The sequence below is a fragment of the Nycticebus coucang genome, chromosome 21 (assembly GCF_027406575.1).
Source record: "Nycticebus coucang isolate mNycCou1 chromosome 21, mNycCou1.pri, whole genome shotgun sequence".
Taxonomy (NCBI): Eukaryota; Metazoa; Chordata; class Mammalia; order Primates; family Lorisidae; genus Nycticebus; species Nycticebus coucang.
In genome coordinates, this window is record NC_069800.1 from 50,302,210 (window position 1) to 50,322,661 (window position 20,452).

At 51.3% G+C, this 20,452-nt stretch overlaps 1 protein-coding gene across 10 annotated transcripts in view; it reads left to right on the forward strand.

The window, feature by feature from the left end:
- Positions 1–1,686: 1,686 nt before the first annotated feature.
- The window catches only part of SGK2 (serum/glucocorticoid regulated kinase 2), a 28,024-nt gene continuing 9,258 nt past the window's right edge, over positions 1,687–20,452 (forward strand). The window contains exons 1-11 of one of the 10 annotated variants that reach the window (XM_053573374.1): positions 1,687–1,911; positions 8,656–8,714; positions 9,357–9,406; positions 10,206–10,263; positions 10,427–10,510; positions 11,405–11,536; positions 12,670–12,782; positions 13,069–13,105; positions 14,898–14,984; positions 18,433–18,528; positions 19,486–19,641. In XM_053573374.1, coding sequence (XP_053429349.1) covers positions 8,679–8,714; positions 9,357–9,406; positions 10,206–10,263; positions 10,427–10,510; positions 11,405–11,536; positions 12,670–12,782; positions 13,069–13,105; positions 14,898–14,984; positions 18,433–18,528; positions 19,486–19,641 — 849 coding nt within the window. In that variant the 5' untranslated portion in view covers positions 1,687–1,911; positions 8,656–8,678. Of the gene's footprint in view, positions 1,912–4,500; positions 4,620–7,438; positions 7,543–8,655; positions 8,715–9,356; positions 9,407–10,205; positions 10,264–10,426; positions 10,511–11,404; positions 11,537–12,669; positions 12,783–13,068; positions 13,106–14,897; positions 14,985–18,432; positions 18,529–19,485; positions 19,642–20,452 lie in introns of those variants that run through there. The other 9 variants (XM_053573378.1, XM_053573373.1, XM_053573372.1 and 6 more) reach the window with 9 other exon arrangements.

Here is a 20,452-nt window from a genome sequence, read left to right on the forward strand (position 1 = left end):
GGGTACAATAAGCCAGGTTACACTGATTGCAATTGTTAGGTAAAGTCCCTCTTGCAATCATGTCTTGCCCCCATAAAGTGTGACGCACACCAAGGCCCCACCCCCTCCCTCCTTCCCTCTTTCTGCTTTTCCTCCACCCCACCCCCCCAATAATTAAAGGCAATGGAAGCAGCAGAGTGAAAGTCAGGCTCTGAGGTGCCCGCTAAGGAGGGATCACTGGGCAGAGCTTTACTCTCTTTTTTTTTTTTGACACAGAGTCTCACTATGTCACCCTCAGTAGACTGCTGTGGCATCACAGCTCACAGCAACCTCCAGCTCTTGAGCTTAAGCAATTCCCTTGCCTCAGCCTCCCGAGTAGCTGGGACCACAGGTGCCCACCACAACACCCAGCTATTTTTTGTTGCAGTTTGAACCCGCCACCCTCGGTATATGGGGCCGGCGCTCTACTCACTGTGTCATAGGCACGGCCCAGGCCAGAGCTTTTCCTATCTGTCCAGGAGGCTAGGTCCTGCCACTGCCCTGAGTTAGAACACAGCATAAGAAAGCTGCCTCCTGGCTCGGCGCCTGTGGCTCAAGTGGCTAAGGTGCCAGCCACATACACCTGAGCTGGTGGGTTCGAATCCTGCCCGGGGCCTGCCAAACAACAATGACGGCTATAACCAAAAAAAATAGCTGGGCGTTGTGGCGGGCGCCTGTAGTCCCAGCTACTTGGGAGGCTGAGGCAAGAGAATCGCTTAAGCCCAGGAGTTGGAGGTTTCCGTGAGCTAAGATGCCATGGCACTCCACCCAGGGTGACAGCTTGAGGCTCTGTCTCAAAAAAAAAAAAAAAGCTGCCTCCTTTGGTCTCCGAAGGGAAGAGTAGGGTGTGGGTTTTAGCTCAGCTGCGATTCTCCTCCTAGCCAGTACAGCTCTGGGTGATAGGCTTTGGCTCCACACAAGAGAATGCCAGAGACTGGCTCAGGAGGGAATGAGCTGCCCATCCCTGTAACTGTCTGTGACAGGCCCAAAGGAGGCGCAGTGGCTCAGACCTGTAATCCTAGCACTCTGGGAGGCTGAGGAGGATGGATCACCGGAGCTCAGGGGTTCAAGACCAGCCTGAGCAAGTGTAATATTCCATCTCTACTAAAAATAGAAAAACTAGCCTGGCATTGTGGCAGATGCCTGTAGTCCCAGCTACTTGGGAGGCTGAAGCAAGAGGATCTCTTGAGCCCAAAAGTTTGAGGTTACTGTGAGCTATGATGATGCCAGGGTAGTCTACCTAGGGCGACCTGAGCAAGACTCTGTCTAAAAAAATGGGAAAGGCAAAAGGAGAGACTGGTGGCCCCCATCAAGGGAAGGGTGGAAGAGAGAGTTGTGTGAGGAGAGGGAGAAGGGACAGTGTGTGGAAGAGTCAGCACTGAGCACAGGGATCAGGGACAGTGTGTGGAAGAGTCAGCATTCCAGCTGGGCCCTGAGAAGGCTGGGTGATTCCCAGTGTCGAAAGGGCCATCAGAGTCCCTCCCTCAAGGCAGGACATGCCATCATCACTAATTCACAGGAGGCTCAGGGAGCTGAAGTCACCTGCCCAAGGTCACACAACTTAAGTTATGGAGTAGCTTTTGAAGGTTCAGAGGGTCCCCAGGGCAGGGCCTGTCCCGAGCCAGTGGGTGCCACCAGCATGGTAATTCAGGTCCAGTGGTTAATTAATAACTGGAAGGTCCTGAAGCCAGCTCTCAGCTGGGAAAGCTGGGAGGTTGAACTTGAGCCGGTTTGGGAGACTGGGCAAGTGGGCGACAAGTTGCTCCTGACTGGGAAGGTTGCTCTGTGCGTCAGGATTGGGCTACAGGTCAGAGGATCATGCAGAGAGAGCGGAGGACAGAGCCGAGCTCCAGGCTGCTCCCCAGGACCTGAGCTGGGACCCAGAGCTGCCAGGTGAGAGGCTCGCCTGTGAGCAGGACACCTGCCTGCTGGCCTACTGGTCTACCAAACGGACTAACTGGTTACTTAGCTCACTCTGTTCCTAGCTACTTCCTTCCCTCCTTTCTTCCCGCCTGTCTTCTGTCTTCTCTCCCTCCTTTCTTTATTTCCTTCCCTCCCAACCCCTCTCTGCTTTCACAGCTGCCTAAATTTCTTCCTCCTTAACTAACCAACTTATGTCCTCACTCCCTTCCCATTAACTTCATTCCTTCCTAACTTTCTAACTTCTCCCTGAAATTCCAGCCATGGGCTCTGGAGTCAGGCTGCCTGGATACAAACGCTAATGATGTCATTTATTAATTGTGTCTTTAATCCTGTCATGTCCCCATTCATGCCTCAGTTTTTCCTCCTTAAGACAGGGATGATGGTAAGTTCCTGACCTGGGGGGTTACAGTAACAAAGTAAGATCAAGCTGGTACTTTGAACCGGGTTGGCAGTGGAGTGAAGACAAGCCTAAAAGAAGAGGGTTCATGAGATCAGGAGGTGGTCTGGCTTCCAGGTGGTGAGAGGCTTAGCCCAGCAGACCAGGTTGGTTGGGGGGAATGTTCCAAGGAGAGAGAGCGGTGTGACACCACCACCCCTCATCCCATTCAGCAGGTCCAGGGAGATGTAAAAGGTCCAGATAGTGATGGGACAGAGGGGACAAGTCTAGGCTGTAGCAAGTTAGGAGACAGATGGGCTTAAGGGACAGGCTTGATGGCTTATGCAGGGGCTTGGGTGACCCCGTTGGGAATTCACCAGGACTTCTATAGGTCTGAAAAGTTAGGAAAAAATATTGATGTCCAGCCTCTGGCCAGAAAATCAGAAAGCATTGGTGTAAGAGAGAAGAAAGCCTCAGGTACTGAGACCTGTACAGGCGTGGGGTCACAGTCAAGGTGATGGGGGAGGGTAGTGATGGGCCCTGGGAAGTTCCAAGCAGGACTTTGTACTGAAATATTAACTGCACAGCAACATCTTGAGAAACTGTCCACAATAGTGTAAAGATAAAAATGACCTAACACAACCCACTGTTACCTTGGGTCATGACCTTCCAGCTTTTTTGTGTGTGTCTGTATCTGTACACACAGAAGGTATGTGTATACATGTCTTCTTTTTTCATTTTTATTTATCTATTTTTTATTAAAAAAAAATTTTTTTTTTTTTTTTGGAGACAGAGTCTCACTTTGTCGCCCTCGGTAGAGTGCTGTGGTGTCATAGCTCACAGCAACCTCCAGCTCTTGGGCTTAGGTGATCCTCTTGCCTCAGCCTCCCGAGTAGCTGGGACTACAGGCGCCCACACAACACTCGACTATTTTTTTGTTGCAGTTTGGCTGGGGCTGGGCTAGAACCCGCCACCTTCGGTGGGCTCTATATGGGGTCGGTGCCCTACTCACTGAGCCACAGGCACTGCCCTCTTCTTTTTTCTTTTATAGAATTCATACTCCTAGCACACTTACCATTTTGAAACAATTTTTTTTTTGCTTGACATTGTATCATATATATTTTGCTGGGTTTTTGTTTTGTTTTGCTTTTGAGACAGAGTCTCACTATGTCACTCTCAATAGAGTGCTATGGTGTCACAGCTCACAGCAACCTCAAACTCTTGGGCTCAAGTGATTCTCTTGCCTCAGCCTCCCAAGTAGCTGGGACTATAGGCGCCTGCCACAACGCTCAGCTATTTTTTGTTGCAGTTGTCATTGTTGTTTTAGCTGGCCTGGGCTGGATTTGAACCCACCAGCCTCAGTGTATGTGGCTGGCACCATAACCACTGTTATGGGTGCCGAATCTGTTTTTTTGTTTTGTTTTGTTTTGTTTTGTTTTGTTTGAGACAGAGTCTCAAGCTGCCGCCCTGGGTAGAGTGCCATGGCGTCATAGCTCACAGCAACCTCCAACTTGGGCTCAAGCAATCCTATTGCCTCAGTTTTGCTATTTTTAGTAGAGATGGGGTTCTCGCTTTTGCTCAGGCTGGTCTCAAACTCGTGAGCTCAAGCAATCCACCTGCCTCAGCCTCCCCGAGTGCTAGGATTACAGGCGTGAGCACTGCGCCTGGCCATATTTTGCTGTTTTGATTTATGTAGGTTTACATATAGATTTTTGGTTGCATAATTTCCCATTTTGTACATGTACCAAAATTTATGAAATATTGGTAGTCAGATGTGTATGGAGCACCTACTGCATTTCAGGGCCCGTGCGAGGTGGTGGCGATTCAGTAGCAGTCCTCATGGAGCTGACGTTCTAGTCTGAAACAAAATAAAACCAAATAGTTGCATAAAAGGCATCAGAGTCTGCTCAGTGCTACAAGGTAAAATATAAAGCAGAAGAAGTGTGTAGGGAATGAGCAGGACTGGTTTGCGCAGAACTGTGCCGGTCTAAGCACTCAAACCCCTGAGTCGCAGACACACTAAGATGACCTGTCACCTGCAATCAGCACAGGCCTCTGCAAGAGGGGACATTTAAGCAGAGACTTCTGAGATGTTGGTGGAAACCAGCTGTGCACATGCTTGGGGAGGACGGTCTAGGCCGAAGAAAAAGGAAGTGCAAGGAGTCAGAGGCCAGAGGGCATTTTGTGTGTTTAAGGGACAGCAGGAGAACACCAGAGAGACTGGGGAAGTCAGGAAGAGGCTGACGGAGGCCACAGTGGAGACCGAGACAGCAGCCAGGTCCATGGACTCGCCAGGACCGAGGTAGAGCCTTGGGTTACATGTGGGGCGGTGGGGGGGAAGCCAGGGGAGATTGTGAGGTACATGATGTGATTTACATTTTGAATGACTCAGCCTGGCTTTTAGCAGAGAAAGACTGTAGTGGGTAAATATAGGGGCAAGAGCTGGGTATGGTGGCTCGTGCCTGCAGTTCCAGCTACTTGGGAGGCTGAAGCAGGAGGACCATTTGAGCCCAGGAGTTTGGGATCAGCATGAGCAACATAGTGGGATCCTGTCTCGAAACAACTCTTTTGTAAAAAAGAAAATATAGAAGCAGGAAGTTGGTGAAAAAGCTTTTGCAATAATCCACGTGAGTGAGGATGGGAGTGCAGGCGGGATGGCTGTGGCAGCAGTGGTGTTTTTCATGGGATCTCATGATGGGGAGGAAGTAGGGTGAGGGCACAAGGTTTCTAGAGTGAATTTCAAGTTTCTGGCTTGACTTTTTGAGTAAGTGATGGTGCCATTACTGAGCTGAAACGCTGCTGGAAGAGCAGGCAAGGGAAGGCATGGGAGGGAGAATCTTTGTTTTGATATGTGAAGACTGAGACACCACTACACATCTAACTAGTGAACTATCCAGAGCTCAGGAGTGAGTCGGAACTAGAGAGATAAATTTGGGAGTTGTCGGATGTAGTTGGTGAAGCCATTCAACTGGTTGCAATCAGCTAAGGGACAAGTGTTGATAGAGGTACGAGGACTAAGCCCTCGGATAGGTCCATGTTTAATGATTTTCAAAAGGAGAAAAACCCAGCACAAGAGATGGAGAAGGCTGGGTAAAGTGAGTGTGCCACATGCTTCAGAGAACCTGAATCAGGTGAAGAGGAAGAATGCATCCCTAGCTGTGTCACATGGAGGTCACTGGTCTGCGGTTTCACAGGACTGTCAGGATGGAAGCCCTTTCCGAGTGGGCTCAAAAGAGAAAAACAAGAGGAGGACAGATAATGAGTCCAGATGACCCTTTTGAGAAGTTTAACAGAAAAGGGGAACAGAGGAATGGAACAGTATCTGAACACCATGTGAGGTCAAGAGGGAGGGCTGTGATAGCCACAGGTATTCCAAAGCGCCCTGTAGTGGGACATTCAGGTTACTGTTAGCACTGAGATCTGCTGTTATAAATAATGCTGCTGAATGAAGGCCCCATCAGGGTCTTGTTTTTGAAAAGAAATGTCCTTGTTCTGGGTGTGTGTTTTATCAACATGACATCTTACTGGTTGTGTATTGGTTCAACACTTACACTTTGTGGAACGATGGAAGGCTTTGAGATCATTCACTCCAGTGTCCTTTGACCAGCACCTCCAAGTCCCCTGTACTTCAAAGCCCACCGACTGTACCCCTGTGGACAGTGGGTTTAGTTTTCTCCCAAATCAAGTCCCTTGGCCCAGCCCCATGGGTCCCCCTCCTGTAGTGATATAGCCATACCGAAAGTTCCAGAGGGGCAGGCTGTGTTAGACCCATCAAATCCTTCATTTCCTAGAACATTGGCCCACCCCTTTGAACTCCTGGGGAGAGGAAGGGCTCCATTGCTACAGATGGCTAGGCCTTCCTGAGCCAGGGCGCCCCCAGGGACCCTGCTTCTTACACAGTAGAGCTGTGTGCCAGCCAGGCCTGCCCTGCAGACTGGGCCAGAGCCCTCAGCGGCTGGCAGGGGAAGGTGCTCAGCAAAGAAGCCAGCACCTTTGGAACATCTGCAGGCCTTGGGTGATGGATGGCTCTCAGCCACCATGGTCAAGGTCTGTGAGCCTTGTCTTCATCCCAGATGGTCAATACCAGGCTTGCAAAAGCCCCAGGGATCATACCTTCTTACAAACAGGCCCTGTACACATGCGCACACACACCCCCACTCACACAGAAGTTTACTGATACACACCAATATGAACAGACCCACGATGACATACCTATGCACAATGTGCTTACACTGGCACACACACGTAGCGATATAAAGCCATACTCCGCTGCACACACACCTATAGACTCCCACACACAGACTCACTCTCCCCCGCATACACACAGCACCTCACCCTATATGAAGACATGTTAGCACAGGCTACACAGAGGCACGCTGAGACACACTTGCACCCACGCTGCACACACTGTGGAAAGCGAGTGATGCACAGTCACGGCACACATACGCTGACAAGAAAGTGCACATGTGGCTCGGCGCCTGTGGCTCCAGCAGCTAAGGCACCAGCCACATACACCTGAGCTGGCGGGTTCGAATCCAGCCCGGGCCCACCAAACAATGATGGCTGCAACCAAAAAAAAAAAAAAAAAAAACAGCTGGGCATTGTGGCGGGAGCCTGTTGTCCCAGCTACTTGGGAGGCGGAGGCAGGAGAATCGCTTGAGCCCCAGAGTTGGAGGTTGCTGTGAGCTGTGATGCTACAGCACTCTACCCAAGGAGACAGCTTGAGGCTCTGTCTCAAAAAAACAAAAGTGCAGATGTGTTCACACCGATACATACATGCAGGCTTACACACACACACACACACACTGACATAACTGCCTGAAATAGAGTCTCACAGACACACCACACAGACTCACTGAAGCACAAGTATGTCCAAACACTTGCACGTGCACACCACGCACACACCTGACACGTGCAGTCACACATGTACTAATGAGCTCTCCTGGGGCTGTTGCCCACCCCCTCCACCCCACTTTCCGGGGGAGATGATGTCCCTGAGGGAACAGAGGTTTCCAGTCCCATCGTAAGCTCTGCTGGATTCTGTGTGACATCAGCCAACCCCTTCACTGCTGCCAGGAGCTGCGAGCTCAGTGCTGGGGTCAGGCCGGCACCAGACACAGACACTTAGGCCCTTGTTGGGAAAACAGAGAGAGGCTCTCTTGTCCACTACCCGTCCTTAGCTCCAACTGCTGATTCTCCCAGAGGCTTCTCCTCAGGCTATACAGGTACATGGGGCCAGGGAGGGCAGGGCCTGGCAGCGGGCCATCAGGGTCAGTCCCGGAGAGGGTGTGGCAGAGTGGTGGGCTGTCTGAAGGAGCTCAGACCCATGGCCTTGGCCGGAGCCAGGCTGCTCCCCCTATTCAGCAGTTCTAACCTGGCAGGGCTGGGGGCGTCCCCTCCCATCCCCTTTATTTTCTCAGTTTCCAAGGAGGCCATGGGAAGGGTGCCTTTAGGACCCCCCTCAAGGGAGTAGAGACAGGTGATCTCTACCCAGAGAGGCTGGGCCACAGCCCAGGCCCCACAATGGGCTAAGCCTACAGTCCTGGGGTGCACAGAGCTCAGCAGCTCCTGTGAGCAGCTGGATTCTCAGGTGAGATCTCTGCTCTTGGCCTTGACCTTGCAAGCAAGGATGAGGCTGTGGGACCCCAAGTACACTGATCCAGGCCCTAGGCGCCCTGGCCTCCTCCACACTGTGCTCTTGGCTGCGTAGACTAGCTAGCTAGTCACAGCCTCTGCTGTTTCACTTCAAACAGACCGTGGCCAGTCTTGAGTCTCTCTGCGGTTCTGGCAGCTGACCCAAGGCCCCAGGTCAGCTGCCATTCCTTGTGGTAAGGCAATAATAGTCAGCAGAAAGCCCAGCTGGGATGCGACATGGTAATTCAGGGTTGCCAGCTGGACTCTGGAGAGCCCAGCCTGCACCTCGACAACTGTGTGTCCCTGGGGAAGTCCTTCTGTTGGCCTCAGGCTCCCCACCTATGAAGTCTATATGCCCTGCAGGGGCCCTTCCAGCCCTGGCCATGTTGGACTTCTGGAGATGCCCTAGCTCACAGGGGGTCTTGCTGCCTTGGATGTCCCCAATTCTTGAAAAGACTTAGCCTGGGAGGGGCTGCACCCTCCATCCCTCCTGAGAAATTTGGTTAGAGAGGCTGGTCCAAGAGTCGTCATTTTTCGTCTCGTCTATACTGGGGGTGCTAGGCTCTGGGGTAGGAGATACTCCCACTGAAGCAGATGCAAAGGTTGGGGGAGACCAAGAGGACAATGGCTCCTGAAGCGCTGGAGAGGTGACACTAACTCACTAGCACCAGCTTTCTCATGTCTGCTATTCCCTGTGCCCGCAGAGCCCAGCTGATCACTGCCACAGATGGACACTAGCCTGGCCGGGCCCCCCAGTCCACAGGTGAGTGGCTTTGGTACCCCACTCATCCCCAGAGGCTCAGTTCCTTCCAAGGCTAAGGATCTGTAGAAACACCAGCCAGCCCCCTGGGCTGTCCCAGGACTGGGGGCTGCCAGGGGTCACCAAGAGCACACAGGAGAGGACTTCTGGCAGGGTAAAGAGAGAAGAGATGTGAGCAAGGGCTCCAAGAAATAGGTGGGCTTCTTTGAGGAACCAAAACATTCATTCGTATTTCTTGGGATGTATGTTCAAGGATAATCCCATCAAGTTGTTGGAAAAAACTTAAATGGAGTAACGAATATCTGATTCACATATAGATAGCTTGCACTGTGGGGAAAAAACAAGTGTTACATTAAAAAGAATCTGAATTTTTCTGAAAAAAAAAAAAGGTTGATGGAAGAGAAAAATCAGGGAAATGGTCCTGAGGACCAGCCTGGTTGCCTGTGAGACCTTGGACAACTCTCTGCACCTGTTTCCTCACTCATGCGATTGGTACAATAGTCAGCAGCCTGTTGGGTGAAAAGGATGAAAGATGGAAGGAAGATTTTTTGGAGAAGGAATCAAGGCCTGGGTCGGGAAAAGAAAGGGAGGCCCAGGGAGTAGGGTTTTGCTGATCTTAATCAACTCTTTCTTTACTGTCTTTAGCCCTCCAGGGCCAATGGGAACATCCAACTGGGACCTTCAGCCAACCCAAAGTGAGTTTAGGTCTCTCCAGTAGCTTTCCTACCTGGCTCCCTCGCCTGAGAATAGAACCCAAGTTCTCTGGTCTGGCTTTCAAAGACCCTTTGCCGTCTGGACCGAGCACTCTCCCTCAGCTTTACCTCCCACTAACTTCCCAGCCTTTGCTCTTGCTGAACCCACTGCAGGCAGAGCCCCCGTAATATCTGCCTTGTTAGCAACTCTTCACTTCAGGCCCTTTCTGGAATTGGGGGGCAAGAACCCTGCCACCTCTGCAGGGTTTCTGGTTTTACCTCCACCTTGTCTGTTGTCAACTTGAATGTAAGCCCCCCTGGAGCAGGAGAGAGTCCTTTTTTTTGAGCCAGAGTCTCACTTTGTTGTCATCTTTGGCAGAGTGCTGTGGTGTCATAGCTCACAGCAACCTCAGACTCTTGGACTCAGGTGATCCTCTTGCCTCAGCCTCCCAAGCAGCTGGGACTTCTGGTGCCCACCACAATGCCCGGCTATTTTTAGGGATTTGGTTTTAGTTCTTGCTCAAGCTGGTCTCGAACTCCAGAATTCCAGCAATCCACCTGCCTCAGTCTCCCAGAGTGCTGGAATTATAGGCGTGAGACACTGCACTTGGCCTAGGGGTGACTCTTATAAGCCCTCCCTTGGTTGGGAGAAGGGGCATTCTTCAGGGCCAAGGGCCTGTGACTTCTAGAAGGCTTCTTACATTTCTGAGCCCTAAAGCTAAAAAGAAGGCAAGGTATGTCCTTGGGTACCAGGTTTTCAGAATTCAAGAATGCTGATCAGAGTTTTTTCCTCTTCCCCCAGCGCCAGGCCCACAGACTTCGACTTCCTCAAAGTCATCGGCAAGGGGAACTATGGGAAGGTGAATAACTTGATGGGGATGGGGGGTGGGGGTCTGGTCTCCCCCACTGTGCCTCCTCCAGCCTCTGTGTGCCACCTGAGGATGGAAGCAAGATTGGCAGGAGGGCCTGTCCATCAGCAAGTCCAAAGTCACCCACAAGGCCTTGTGTTGTGCTTCTGCTCAGGTCCTCCTAGCCAAGCACAAGACTGACGGGGTGTTCTATGCAGTGAAGGTGCTGCAGAAAAAATCCATCCTAAAGAGGAAAGAGGTACCAGAGCTGAGGCACAAGCATTTCCTCTCCTGCTTCTCGACCCCCAGGCTAGGGTGGCTTTTAAAAATGGGTCCCACCTCCAAGGGGCCTGTGAATCTGGGTGCAGAGACAGTCTGGGTGGGGCAGAGGGGTCCAGAGTGCTGACTCTTCTCTAAGAAGGCAGGCCAAGCCACTTTGCCCATAGGGCCTTCAGGGGGCCTGTCCCTGCCTTGGCCTTCCCTCAGGCAGGGCACCACAGTGGACAAGTCTTCTGTCCTCTCCAGGTGCCAGGCTTGCCAACTGTGCAGTGTGGGATCATGCCTCTGCGAAGGCCTGGATTTCTTGATGCTTCAGCTGACTTGAGTCCCTTTACACATGGCCCCATCAATAGGATGGAGCAGGCCCCAGATGACTGAATGTGAAGTTGGAGGGCTCAGGAAAGTGTGATTAATGTTAATAAGGACATTATGGGATGGGGGGAAGAGGAGGTCTGCCTGAAGAAGGCAGCCTTGCAGCTGGCCTTGCAGGATTTCTTGAGGGACATAAGGCAGGGGAAATAGCTCAAGCAAAGGCACGCACGTGGATCATTTCGGGCTTCTTTTCCCTTAGAGATTTTTCCTGGAACTCACTTACGCGTCATCATAAGTACTTCACCTTTTAACCCAAGGGCAGGGCCTCCAGGGACTGGAGCTGCACCCACAGGGAGTGGCTAGGGGTGAGGCTGGCCTCACTGAACATTGAATGTCAGACAGGGAGCCTGGGCCTGGCTCTGAGGGCAATAGGGAGCCATCATGGGTGATTGAGCAGGAGCATGGGAAAGTTCTGGGCAGGAAACTCCCACCAGCAAGGCTGTTTGGGCTGTGCCAGGGATGTGGGGGCCGTGACACAGACCCCGTCTGTGTGCTTCCACAGCAGAGCCACATCATGGCAGAGCGCAATGTGCTACTGAAGAATGTGAGGCACCCCTTCTTGGTAGGCCTGCGCTACTCCTTCCAGACTCCCGAGAAGCTCTACTTCGTGCTCGACTATGTCAATGGGGGAGAGGTGAGTGGGCCCCAAGGGAGGCTTCCCTGGGCCAGCTCGTGGCTGGGAGCCATCCAAAACACATGACGACTGTGTGAAAGTTCTGGAATGATGTCAGCTCATCCTTCCAACAGACCCATTTTGTAGTCAAAGAAATGGAGGCTTAGGGAGTAAACCACCTGCTCAAAGCCACCCAGTCCATACCTGGTGGAGCCAGGATTTGAATGCAGGTCTGTTGGACTCCCAGCCGTAATGCTTTCCTGGCTCGTGACCCAAACTGCCCACGACTCCTTTTGATAGACCTGGGAGAGGTCAATGCTAAGAGAAACTCTGTGGTCAGGACTCCCAGCATTCCCATTGCACACCATAAGCCACAGGGTGGGATTGACCGGTCACTGTGGTAAAAAGAGACCTGACCAAGGCCATCTGGTGACCCAGAAGCCCAGCTGAGACAGGGCACTATCCTGGACTTTATTCTGTCTCTCTGGGCAAGATGACAAAATGTAGCAAGGCTCCACTCAGTGACCCCAGATTTAACCTGAGAGACCTCATGCCTTTCAGTCTGACCCCTGAGAAGCTCTACTTCAGGGGAGTTTTTGTCCAGCATCCCTAACTGAAGTGTTTTCCATGCTCACAAAATAGGCCGAAGCAAGTGGCCCATGGGCACATCTAGCCTGGGCTCGGTTTGACAGCCATATCATTTATCATCTGCTTGATTAGTGGAAAAGCACATTCTTGACCCACCCAGGTTCAAATCTCAGCTCTGCCAATTACAACTAGGTGGATCTTGGGCAAGTTATCTAACTATTCTGACCCCTCCCAGCATCCTCTTACATGAAATGGACACAATATTTGTACCTTGAAGGTCGTTGTGAGGATTACCTGAACTAAGAGATATAACAGGGCCCGACTGGGAGCCTGGAACACCATAGGTGTATAATCAGTGCTAATTATTCTCCTCTCTTGTTGACATTTGGATACCGAGGACTGCTGTGTGGGCTGGGGGCCAGCATGCTCTCTTTGGTAGGAATATATGGCAGCTCAGAGAGGGATGACTTGGCCAGCTGCACGGATTGGGGGTCCTGGGGCCCTACTCTGTACCCTAGAAGCTGGAGCCCCAGGAACTCCTCTAACACACCTTCCCCCACCCCCAGCTCTTCTTCCATCTGCAGAGAGAGCGCCGGTTCCTGGAGCCCCGGGCCCGCTTCTACGCTGCAGAGGTGGCCAGCGCCATTGGCTACCTGCACTCCCTCAACATCATTTACAGGTGAGGTGTGCCTGTAGCTCAGAACCAGGCCCAGGCCCTTCTTGTTCCCCTAGCTAGGGGTTGTGCAGACCTCTAAATCCTAATAAAATCCCAGTAAACTTGGTCTTCTGTTTGGGGTGCAGTTGGGGTCTCCTTCTTCCCCGAACCTGGTGCCCAGCCTCACTGGGCTCTCCCTCTACATCTCTGGCAGCCACTAGGAATGGTCCTCCTGCTAGGACCTCGAGTCTCCAACTCTCCTTCCTAAATGGCAGAGACACACAAGGCTCCTTTCTCTTATTTTCTGCAGGGACCTGAAACCAGAGAACATTCTCTTGGACTGCCAGGTTGGTGTGTGTATGGACGTGGCTGTTCGTGTGTGCTGACCATGTCTGTGCATGTGGGTGTATGTGCATTGTACATGTGTACATTTGGGTAGAGGATACACACAAGGATGTGTGTACCTCTGTGCCCATGCATGTGTACACACACGTATACGTGCTTTGCACATGAGACCCTGTATGTGTATATGTGGGTGCACACATGAGTACATGTGGTCTGTGTGGGGCAGGGGCAGAGTCGGGGGGAGGCTGGTGGATTGTGTCTTTGACTGGGTTCCCTAGAACCAGACCCTGAGATGGCAAGGTGAGAGCAGAAGGTTTACTGGGGAACACTCTCAAAGATAAAATACTGGCTATGCGCAGTAGCTCATACCTGTAGCCCTAGGGCTCTGGGAGGCTGAGGTGAGGGATTCTTTGAGCTCAGGAGTTCCAGACCAGCCTGAACAAGAGTAACACCCCATCACTACTAAAAATAGAAAAACTGGCTATGGTGGCTCACACAATTTATCCTAGCACTCTGGGAGGCCAAGGCAGGTGGATGGCCTGATATCACAGGTTTGAGACTAGCCTGAGCCAGAGCGAGACCTCATCTCTAAAAATAGCAGGGCATTGTGGTGGGTACCTGTAGTCCCAGCTGCTTGGGAGGTTGAGGCAAGAGAATCCAAGAGTTGGAGGCTGCTGTGAGCAATGACACCATGGCGTTCTACTAAGGGCAACAAAGCGAGATTCTGTCTCAAAAATAATAATAATAAAAACAGAAAAACTTAGCCGGGCGTTGTGGCGGGCGCCTGTAGTCCCAGCTACTAGGGAGGCTGAGGCAAGAGAATCGCGGAAGCCCAGGAGTTAGAGGTTGCTGTGAGCCGTGTGACGCCACGGCACTCTACCCGAGGGCGGTACAGTGAGACTCTGTCTCTACAAAAAAAAAAAAAAAATAAAAACAGAAAAACTAAAACAAAACAAAAAATAGAAATACTAGCCAGACATGGTGGTGGGCACCTGTAGTCCCAGGTACTCTGGAGGCTAAGGCAGGAGGATTGCTTGAGCCTAGGAGTTAGAGGTTGCTGTGAACTATGACGCTATGGCATTCTACCCAAGGCAACAGAGTAAAACTGTCTCAAAAAAGAGAGAGGTGAAATATCTTTAAGGGGGTTAAGAAAACGGAACTGAGGGCAGCACCTGTGGCTCATTGAGTAAGGCACTGGCCCCATATACCGAGGGTAGGGGGGGTTCAAACCCAGCCCCGACTAAACTGCAACAAAAAAATAGCCAGGCATTGTGGCGGGTGCCTATAGTCCCAGCTACTTGGGAGGCTGAGGCAAGAGAATCGCCTAAGAGAAAGGGCCTGAGCAGGTACCTAGTTAGGATTGTCCCACACTGAGGCAAAGACTGTGGGCCTTTGTGTCCCTGCGTCCACTGGTCACTGGATGTGGATTGCCCCTGGGGAAGGGCATAGCTTTGGGTGAGGGCAGTGTCCTCACTGCCCGGCTGCCACCAGCTGTGTTACTTTCTGAGTCCCCAGCCTTCTGTTAAGGAGGTTGCTGTCCAGCAAGGACATCCTGGAGCTGCCACTCTTGCAGGGATGGGTCTGAGACTATCATGAGCTGGGAGCAGACTGTGAAATGCTGTGTCTCCATGATGCCCAGGGACCCTGGGTCTGAGTGGAGCCTCCAGTCTGTTCCTGGGCATCAGATTCCACAGCTGCTGCCCTGGAGAGTGGCATCTGGTCTTTGGGGTTAGGCCTGGCCATGCCCTGTCAGGCTTAGACCACCCTCCTGTTCCTGCCCACCCCCATCCTCAGGGACACATTGTACTGACAGATTTCGGCCTCTGCAAGGAAGGTGTCGAGCCCAAGGAGACCACGTCCACCTTCTGTGGCACCCCCGAGGTAAGTATATGCATCCTAGGAGTGGGCCAGTCGGAGTAGTTGAGGGTATAGTTCCTGATTAAAGCCAACAGATTACAGCTGAGGGGACTCACTCTCTTGACGGGAGCACTTCCCCTGAGCTGGCTGTGCACAGAGCCTTGGTTTCCTCATCTGTGTAATTGGACACCAGCCCTAGGGCTGCAGAGACCCAGCCAGCTGCTGGTGAAGCTCCACAGCGGTATTGTTCAGTAGGGACAGAAACAGAAGTGCAAGCCACATACACAATTTAACATTTGCCAGCAGCTACATTTAAAAAGTAAAATGTCCAGGCATGGTGGTTTATGCCTATAATCCCAGTACTTCAGAAGGCCAAGGTAGGGGAATCATTTGAGGCCTAGAGTTTGAGACCACCCTGGGCAACATAACAAGACCCTGACTCTAAAACAAATTTAAAATTAGCTGGGCATGGTGGTGAATGCCCTGTAGTCCCAGCTACTCAGGAAGCTGAGGTGGGAGGATGGCTTAACCCCAGGAGTTCAAGGCTGCACTCCAGCCTGGGTAACAGAACTAAGACCTCATCTCTAAAAAAATCTTTAAAAAAAAAAAGAAAAGGTATGAAAAGTAACAGGTAAAACTAATTTTAATGATACATTTTATTTAACCTAATATATCTAAAATATTCTCATTTCAACATACAATCATATAAAAATTATTGAAATATTTTAATATTTTTGTCCCTAAATAAATCTTTGAAATCTGGCGTGGACTTCCCATCTCAATTTGGACCAGCCACATTTTTTTTTTTTTTGTAGAGATAGAGTCTCATTTTATCTCCCTCGGTAGAGTGCCGTGGCGTCACACAGCTTACAGCAACTTCCAACTCCTAGGCTTAGGCGATTCTCTTGCCTCAGCCTCCCGAGTAGCTGGGTCTACAGGCACCCACCATGACACCCCACTATTTTTTTTGTTGCAGTTTGGCCAGGGCCAGGTTTGAACCTGCCACCCTTAGTATATGGGGCCAGTGCCCTACCACTGGGCCATAGGCACCACCCTGGACCAACCACATTTTAAGTGTTCTATACCCATTTGTGGCTAGTGGCTGTACTGGAGAGCACTGCCCTACAGGGTGAAGTACACATGCAGCAGAAGGACCTGGCCTGAGAGTTAAGTCGGAGCTTACAAGTGCAAAACACTGGTCCTCCTCCATCTTCTAGCTGCCAAGAGGCTGGAGTTTTAAAATTCCCAGGTCTCAGCAGCAATTCACATATCTGTCTGTCCTGCCAAGGCCTCCTTGCAGCCCTGAAGTTAAAACCTTTCCCTGAACTCCATCACTCTTGGACCTTGAACCTGAAGAGGTCCCCAATGCCTTGGGCAGACATCAGGGAGGGCATGGGAGGAGGACTGAGGCTACAAACTAGGAGACCTCTCCCCACCTGGCTTAGGGCAGTACTTCAGCTGCTCCCTTTTTGTCCAAAGGAAAGGCTGGGTTCAGCTTGAAAAGCTGACTCTTGGATCTGATGGACCTCCTCAGTTTGGTTCTCAGGGAACCAAGGGACTCTGGAACCACCTCTGAGCAGGAGCCAGTGCCTGTGTTTGTATTTGTGAGGCAAGTGTTTGCTGGGCAAAGCTGGCCCCCCAGAGCCTGACAGCCCAGCCATCCCTTTCCTGGACTCTGCCAAGGATGGGGAGCAGAGAATGTGGACCCCAGGCTCATACAGGAGACAGGAGGCCCCATACATTACTTTTCTTTTCTTTTCTTTTTTGAGGCAGAGTCTCACTATCGCCCTCCGTAGAGTGCTATGGTATCACAGCTCACAGCAACCTCCAACTCTTGTCCGTCAGCCTCCCTGGGGCTTTTTCTTTGTTTTGTTTTTTTTAATTTTTTTACTTTGTGTAGAGACAGAGTCTTACTTTATCGCCCTCGGTAGAGTGCCATCATGTCACAAGGCTCACAGCAACCTCCAACTCCTGGGTTTAGGAGATTCTCTTGCCTCAGCCTCCCAAGTAGCTGGGACTACAGGCTCCTGCCACAACGCCCGGCTATTTTTTTGTTGCAGTTTGGCTGGGGCTGGGTTTGAACCCGCTACCCTCGTTATATGAGGCTAGAGCCCTACCCAGTAAGCCACAGGCGCCGCCCCAGGGTGCTTTTTGTAATTCATCTGCCCAGAGGAGGCATCTGATGGGCTCTCAGTATCCCTGATGTAGGAAAACCCTGGGAGTACGTACAGTACTTGCAGCAGGGAGGCTGACGGACAAGTGTGAGTAAATGTGGCTGATACTTGTGCTGGAAACCTTAGCGACAGAGGACAGGGTAGGAGAGAGGAGGTGACCCCGATGCTCATACTGACAGGTGGACGCGCGCCATGCATACCAGGACAGAAACAAGGGGCAGAGCTTTGATTCCTGCCAAAAAAGGACCTCTTAACCTAGTGTCTCTGCCCTTAGGAGAGGGGTCTCAGCAACAGACAAAGCCACCCTGAGACCACATGGGTCTGGGGAAGGGCAGAGTCACACAACCCTAAGCCCTAGTTGGTATGTAATCTCAGGTCATTTAACTTCCCAGGGCCTTGGCTTCCTCATCCATGAAATGGGCACGCTGAATTCCTGCTGGGGGCTGTTTAAAAATATGTACTAATATAAATGCAGGCCCTCAAACAATGGAAACAACCCCTGTCTGTGCTCTCTGGTACCACAGCAGTGGCTGAATAATGAAAAAGGTGATGTGTCTTGGTGCCTGTAGCTCAGCAGCCAGGGTGCCAGGCACATACACTGGAGCTGGCGGGTTTGAATCCAGCCCAGGCCTGCCAGACAACAATGACAACTGCAACCAAAGTAGCCAGGCATTGTGGCAGGCACCTGTAGTCCCAGCTACTTGGGAGGCTGAGGCAAGAGGATCACTTGGACCCCAAAATTTGAGGTTGTTATGAGTTCTTATGCCACAGCACTCTACCGAGGGCGACAGAGTGAGACTCTGTCTCAAAAAAAAAAAAAAGAAAAAAAAAAATCGAAAAACTAGCCGGGTGTTGTGGTGCATGCCTCAGGAGGCTGAGACAAGAAGATCATTTGAGCCCAGGCATTTGAGGTTGCTGTGAGCTATGGCACCACAGTACTATACCAAGGGCAACAGAGAAAAAAAACAAAAATAAAACTGCCAGGGAGACTGCTGAACTAGAATTATGGCTTGGTGAGTGGATCATAGCCAGGGTTGCAGGCCCCTTTCCCACTGTGGCTGTACTTTTCTGTGGTTCCCAACATGTACAGTTGGGAAAAGCTTCCTGAACCCTTCCAATCCATAGCACCTGGGAAAGGGCTCTGCACAAATGGATGGTGAATGAACCATGTGCAGTCATGGGACACAGCAGCAGGATCAGCCCTCCCCGATCCTCCTCTAAGTATTAAGACCATGTTTAGAGGTGGGGCAACTGAGGCTGAACAACTTACTTCAAACAAGTGTGCTTCCTTCTAATAGTACTTGGCTCCCGAAGTGCTTCGGAAAGAGCCTTATGACCGTGCAGTGGACTGGTGGTGCTTGGGGGCAGTCCTCTACGAGATGCTACAGGGCCTGGTGAGTAGCAGGTAGCCGTCTGCAGGGGACATCTGGGTCTGCAGCGAGCTGGGCTGGGTCTCTCCCAAGGTGGTCCACACAACTCTGGTCAGGGAACTGAACAAACCATCTCTTCATTCCAGGCTAAAAAAATGAATGCCAAAGTGAATGTGAGGATTATAGATCTTTCCAATAATGTTAGTTTAGCACTTTACAGTTTACAATACACTGTCTCGCCTTGGGTACATCAAAACAGCCTTTGGAGATTGACACTGAAGGAAATGGAGTTATTTTTATTTTACTGAGAGGGAAATTGAGGCCAAGAGAGGTTGTGTCCCAGTAGATTGTGGAACCAACCCAGGGCTGCCTGCTTAGGTGGAGGCATGCGTCGACTCGCCCCAGGATGCGCCAATTTACTCTGGGGGATTTCACCCACATAGCCTGGTGTGTAAAAAGGCACAGGCTCAGCAGAGTCAGAAGGAACATCTGGCAGAGAAGTGGGAGGAAGAGCAGCTAGAAAGAAAAGTGGCCCCTGCCTGGTCTCTTCCCAGATCTGTGTGTAATTGCTCTGAGCCTTGCGTTCCCTTCTGAAAAATCCCAGCCTCTCCTGGATGTTTATGAGGCTTGGATAAAATGAGGAGGGTGGGAGTACAAACTTTGCCAAGTGTGAAGTCCATGTCCTTGTAACATTGCTCTGCAAATGCAGTGCTAGAAAGAGAGAGAGATAGACCAGGGGATGCTCCTGGGACGTTCACAAGCCTCATGCTGGTGAGGAGAGACCCCCGGCCTTCCCAGAACCCCTCCTCACCATGCTAGAAGCCTGAAGGTCCTGTCTCTCTCGTCTACCATGTGAGCCATGGCACAACACCCAGGTCTGGGGAATCCTCCCAGCTGCCCAGCTTACTCTGCGTCTCCCTGAGGCTTTACCCCCTTTCACATGGGTGATCCTCCACCTGCTCTCTCTCTCTTTCCCACCAGCCACCCTTCTACAGTCAAGATGTGGCCCAGATGTATGATAACATTCTACACCAGCCACTGCAGATCCCTGGGGGCCGGACGGTGGCTGCCTGCGACCTCCTGCAGGGTCTTCTCCATAAGGACCAGAAGCAGCGGCTGGGCTCCAAAGCAGACTTCGTAGGTGACCTGCCAGTGCAGCACTGGCCCTTCGTGTGGCTTTCGGTTTCCTGGAAAGGCAGCTCAGAAGGCTGGACATGTGTCCTACCACCGTTAAAGTCAGGCGCTGCTGACTAGTTCACTAGGAAATTCACTGCTGCTGCCAGCTGACTGTTGTCTGTAGTCTAGTTCTCTTAGTCAATATTTACTGAGCACCTGCTGTACAGGGGGTTATTGAACTTGGTGCTAGGGATTCAATAGACTGGGTCTCTGCCCATTTAGGGATGACCAAAAAAAAATTATGTAGCAGTATCATAAAGTGTGACAAGTGTCAGGAAGGAAATGAATGGTGAGCTGAGACAGACAACAATGGGAGATGGGACAGATTCACTCTAGTATGGTCAGGAAGGTTCTCTCAGAGGAGGTGACAATTAAGATGTTTGTGAGGCTTCGATAAAAGGAGCCAGTCATGTGGAGAGCTGGGCAAAGGCACCCCAGACCCAGGGCGTAACACATGCAAAAGTCCTGTGGTGGGAATGAAGACAGTAGCAAGCTTCCGGGGATTTTGAGCAGGGAAGTGACATGACCCATTTACATTTTTAGAAGATTCCTCTAGGCTGGGCGAGGTGGCTCACACCTGTAATCCTAGCACTCTGGGAGGCTGAGGCAGGTAGATTGCCTGAGCTCACAAGCTCGAGACCAGCCTGAACAAGAGTAAGAACCCGTCTCAAAAAATAGCAGCCGTTGTGGCTGGCACCTGTAGTCTCAGCTACTTGGGAGGCTGAGGAAAGAGGATTGATTGAGCCCAAGAGTTTGAGATTGCTGTGAATTA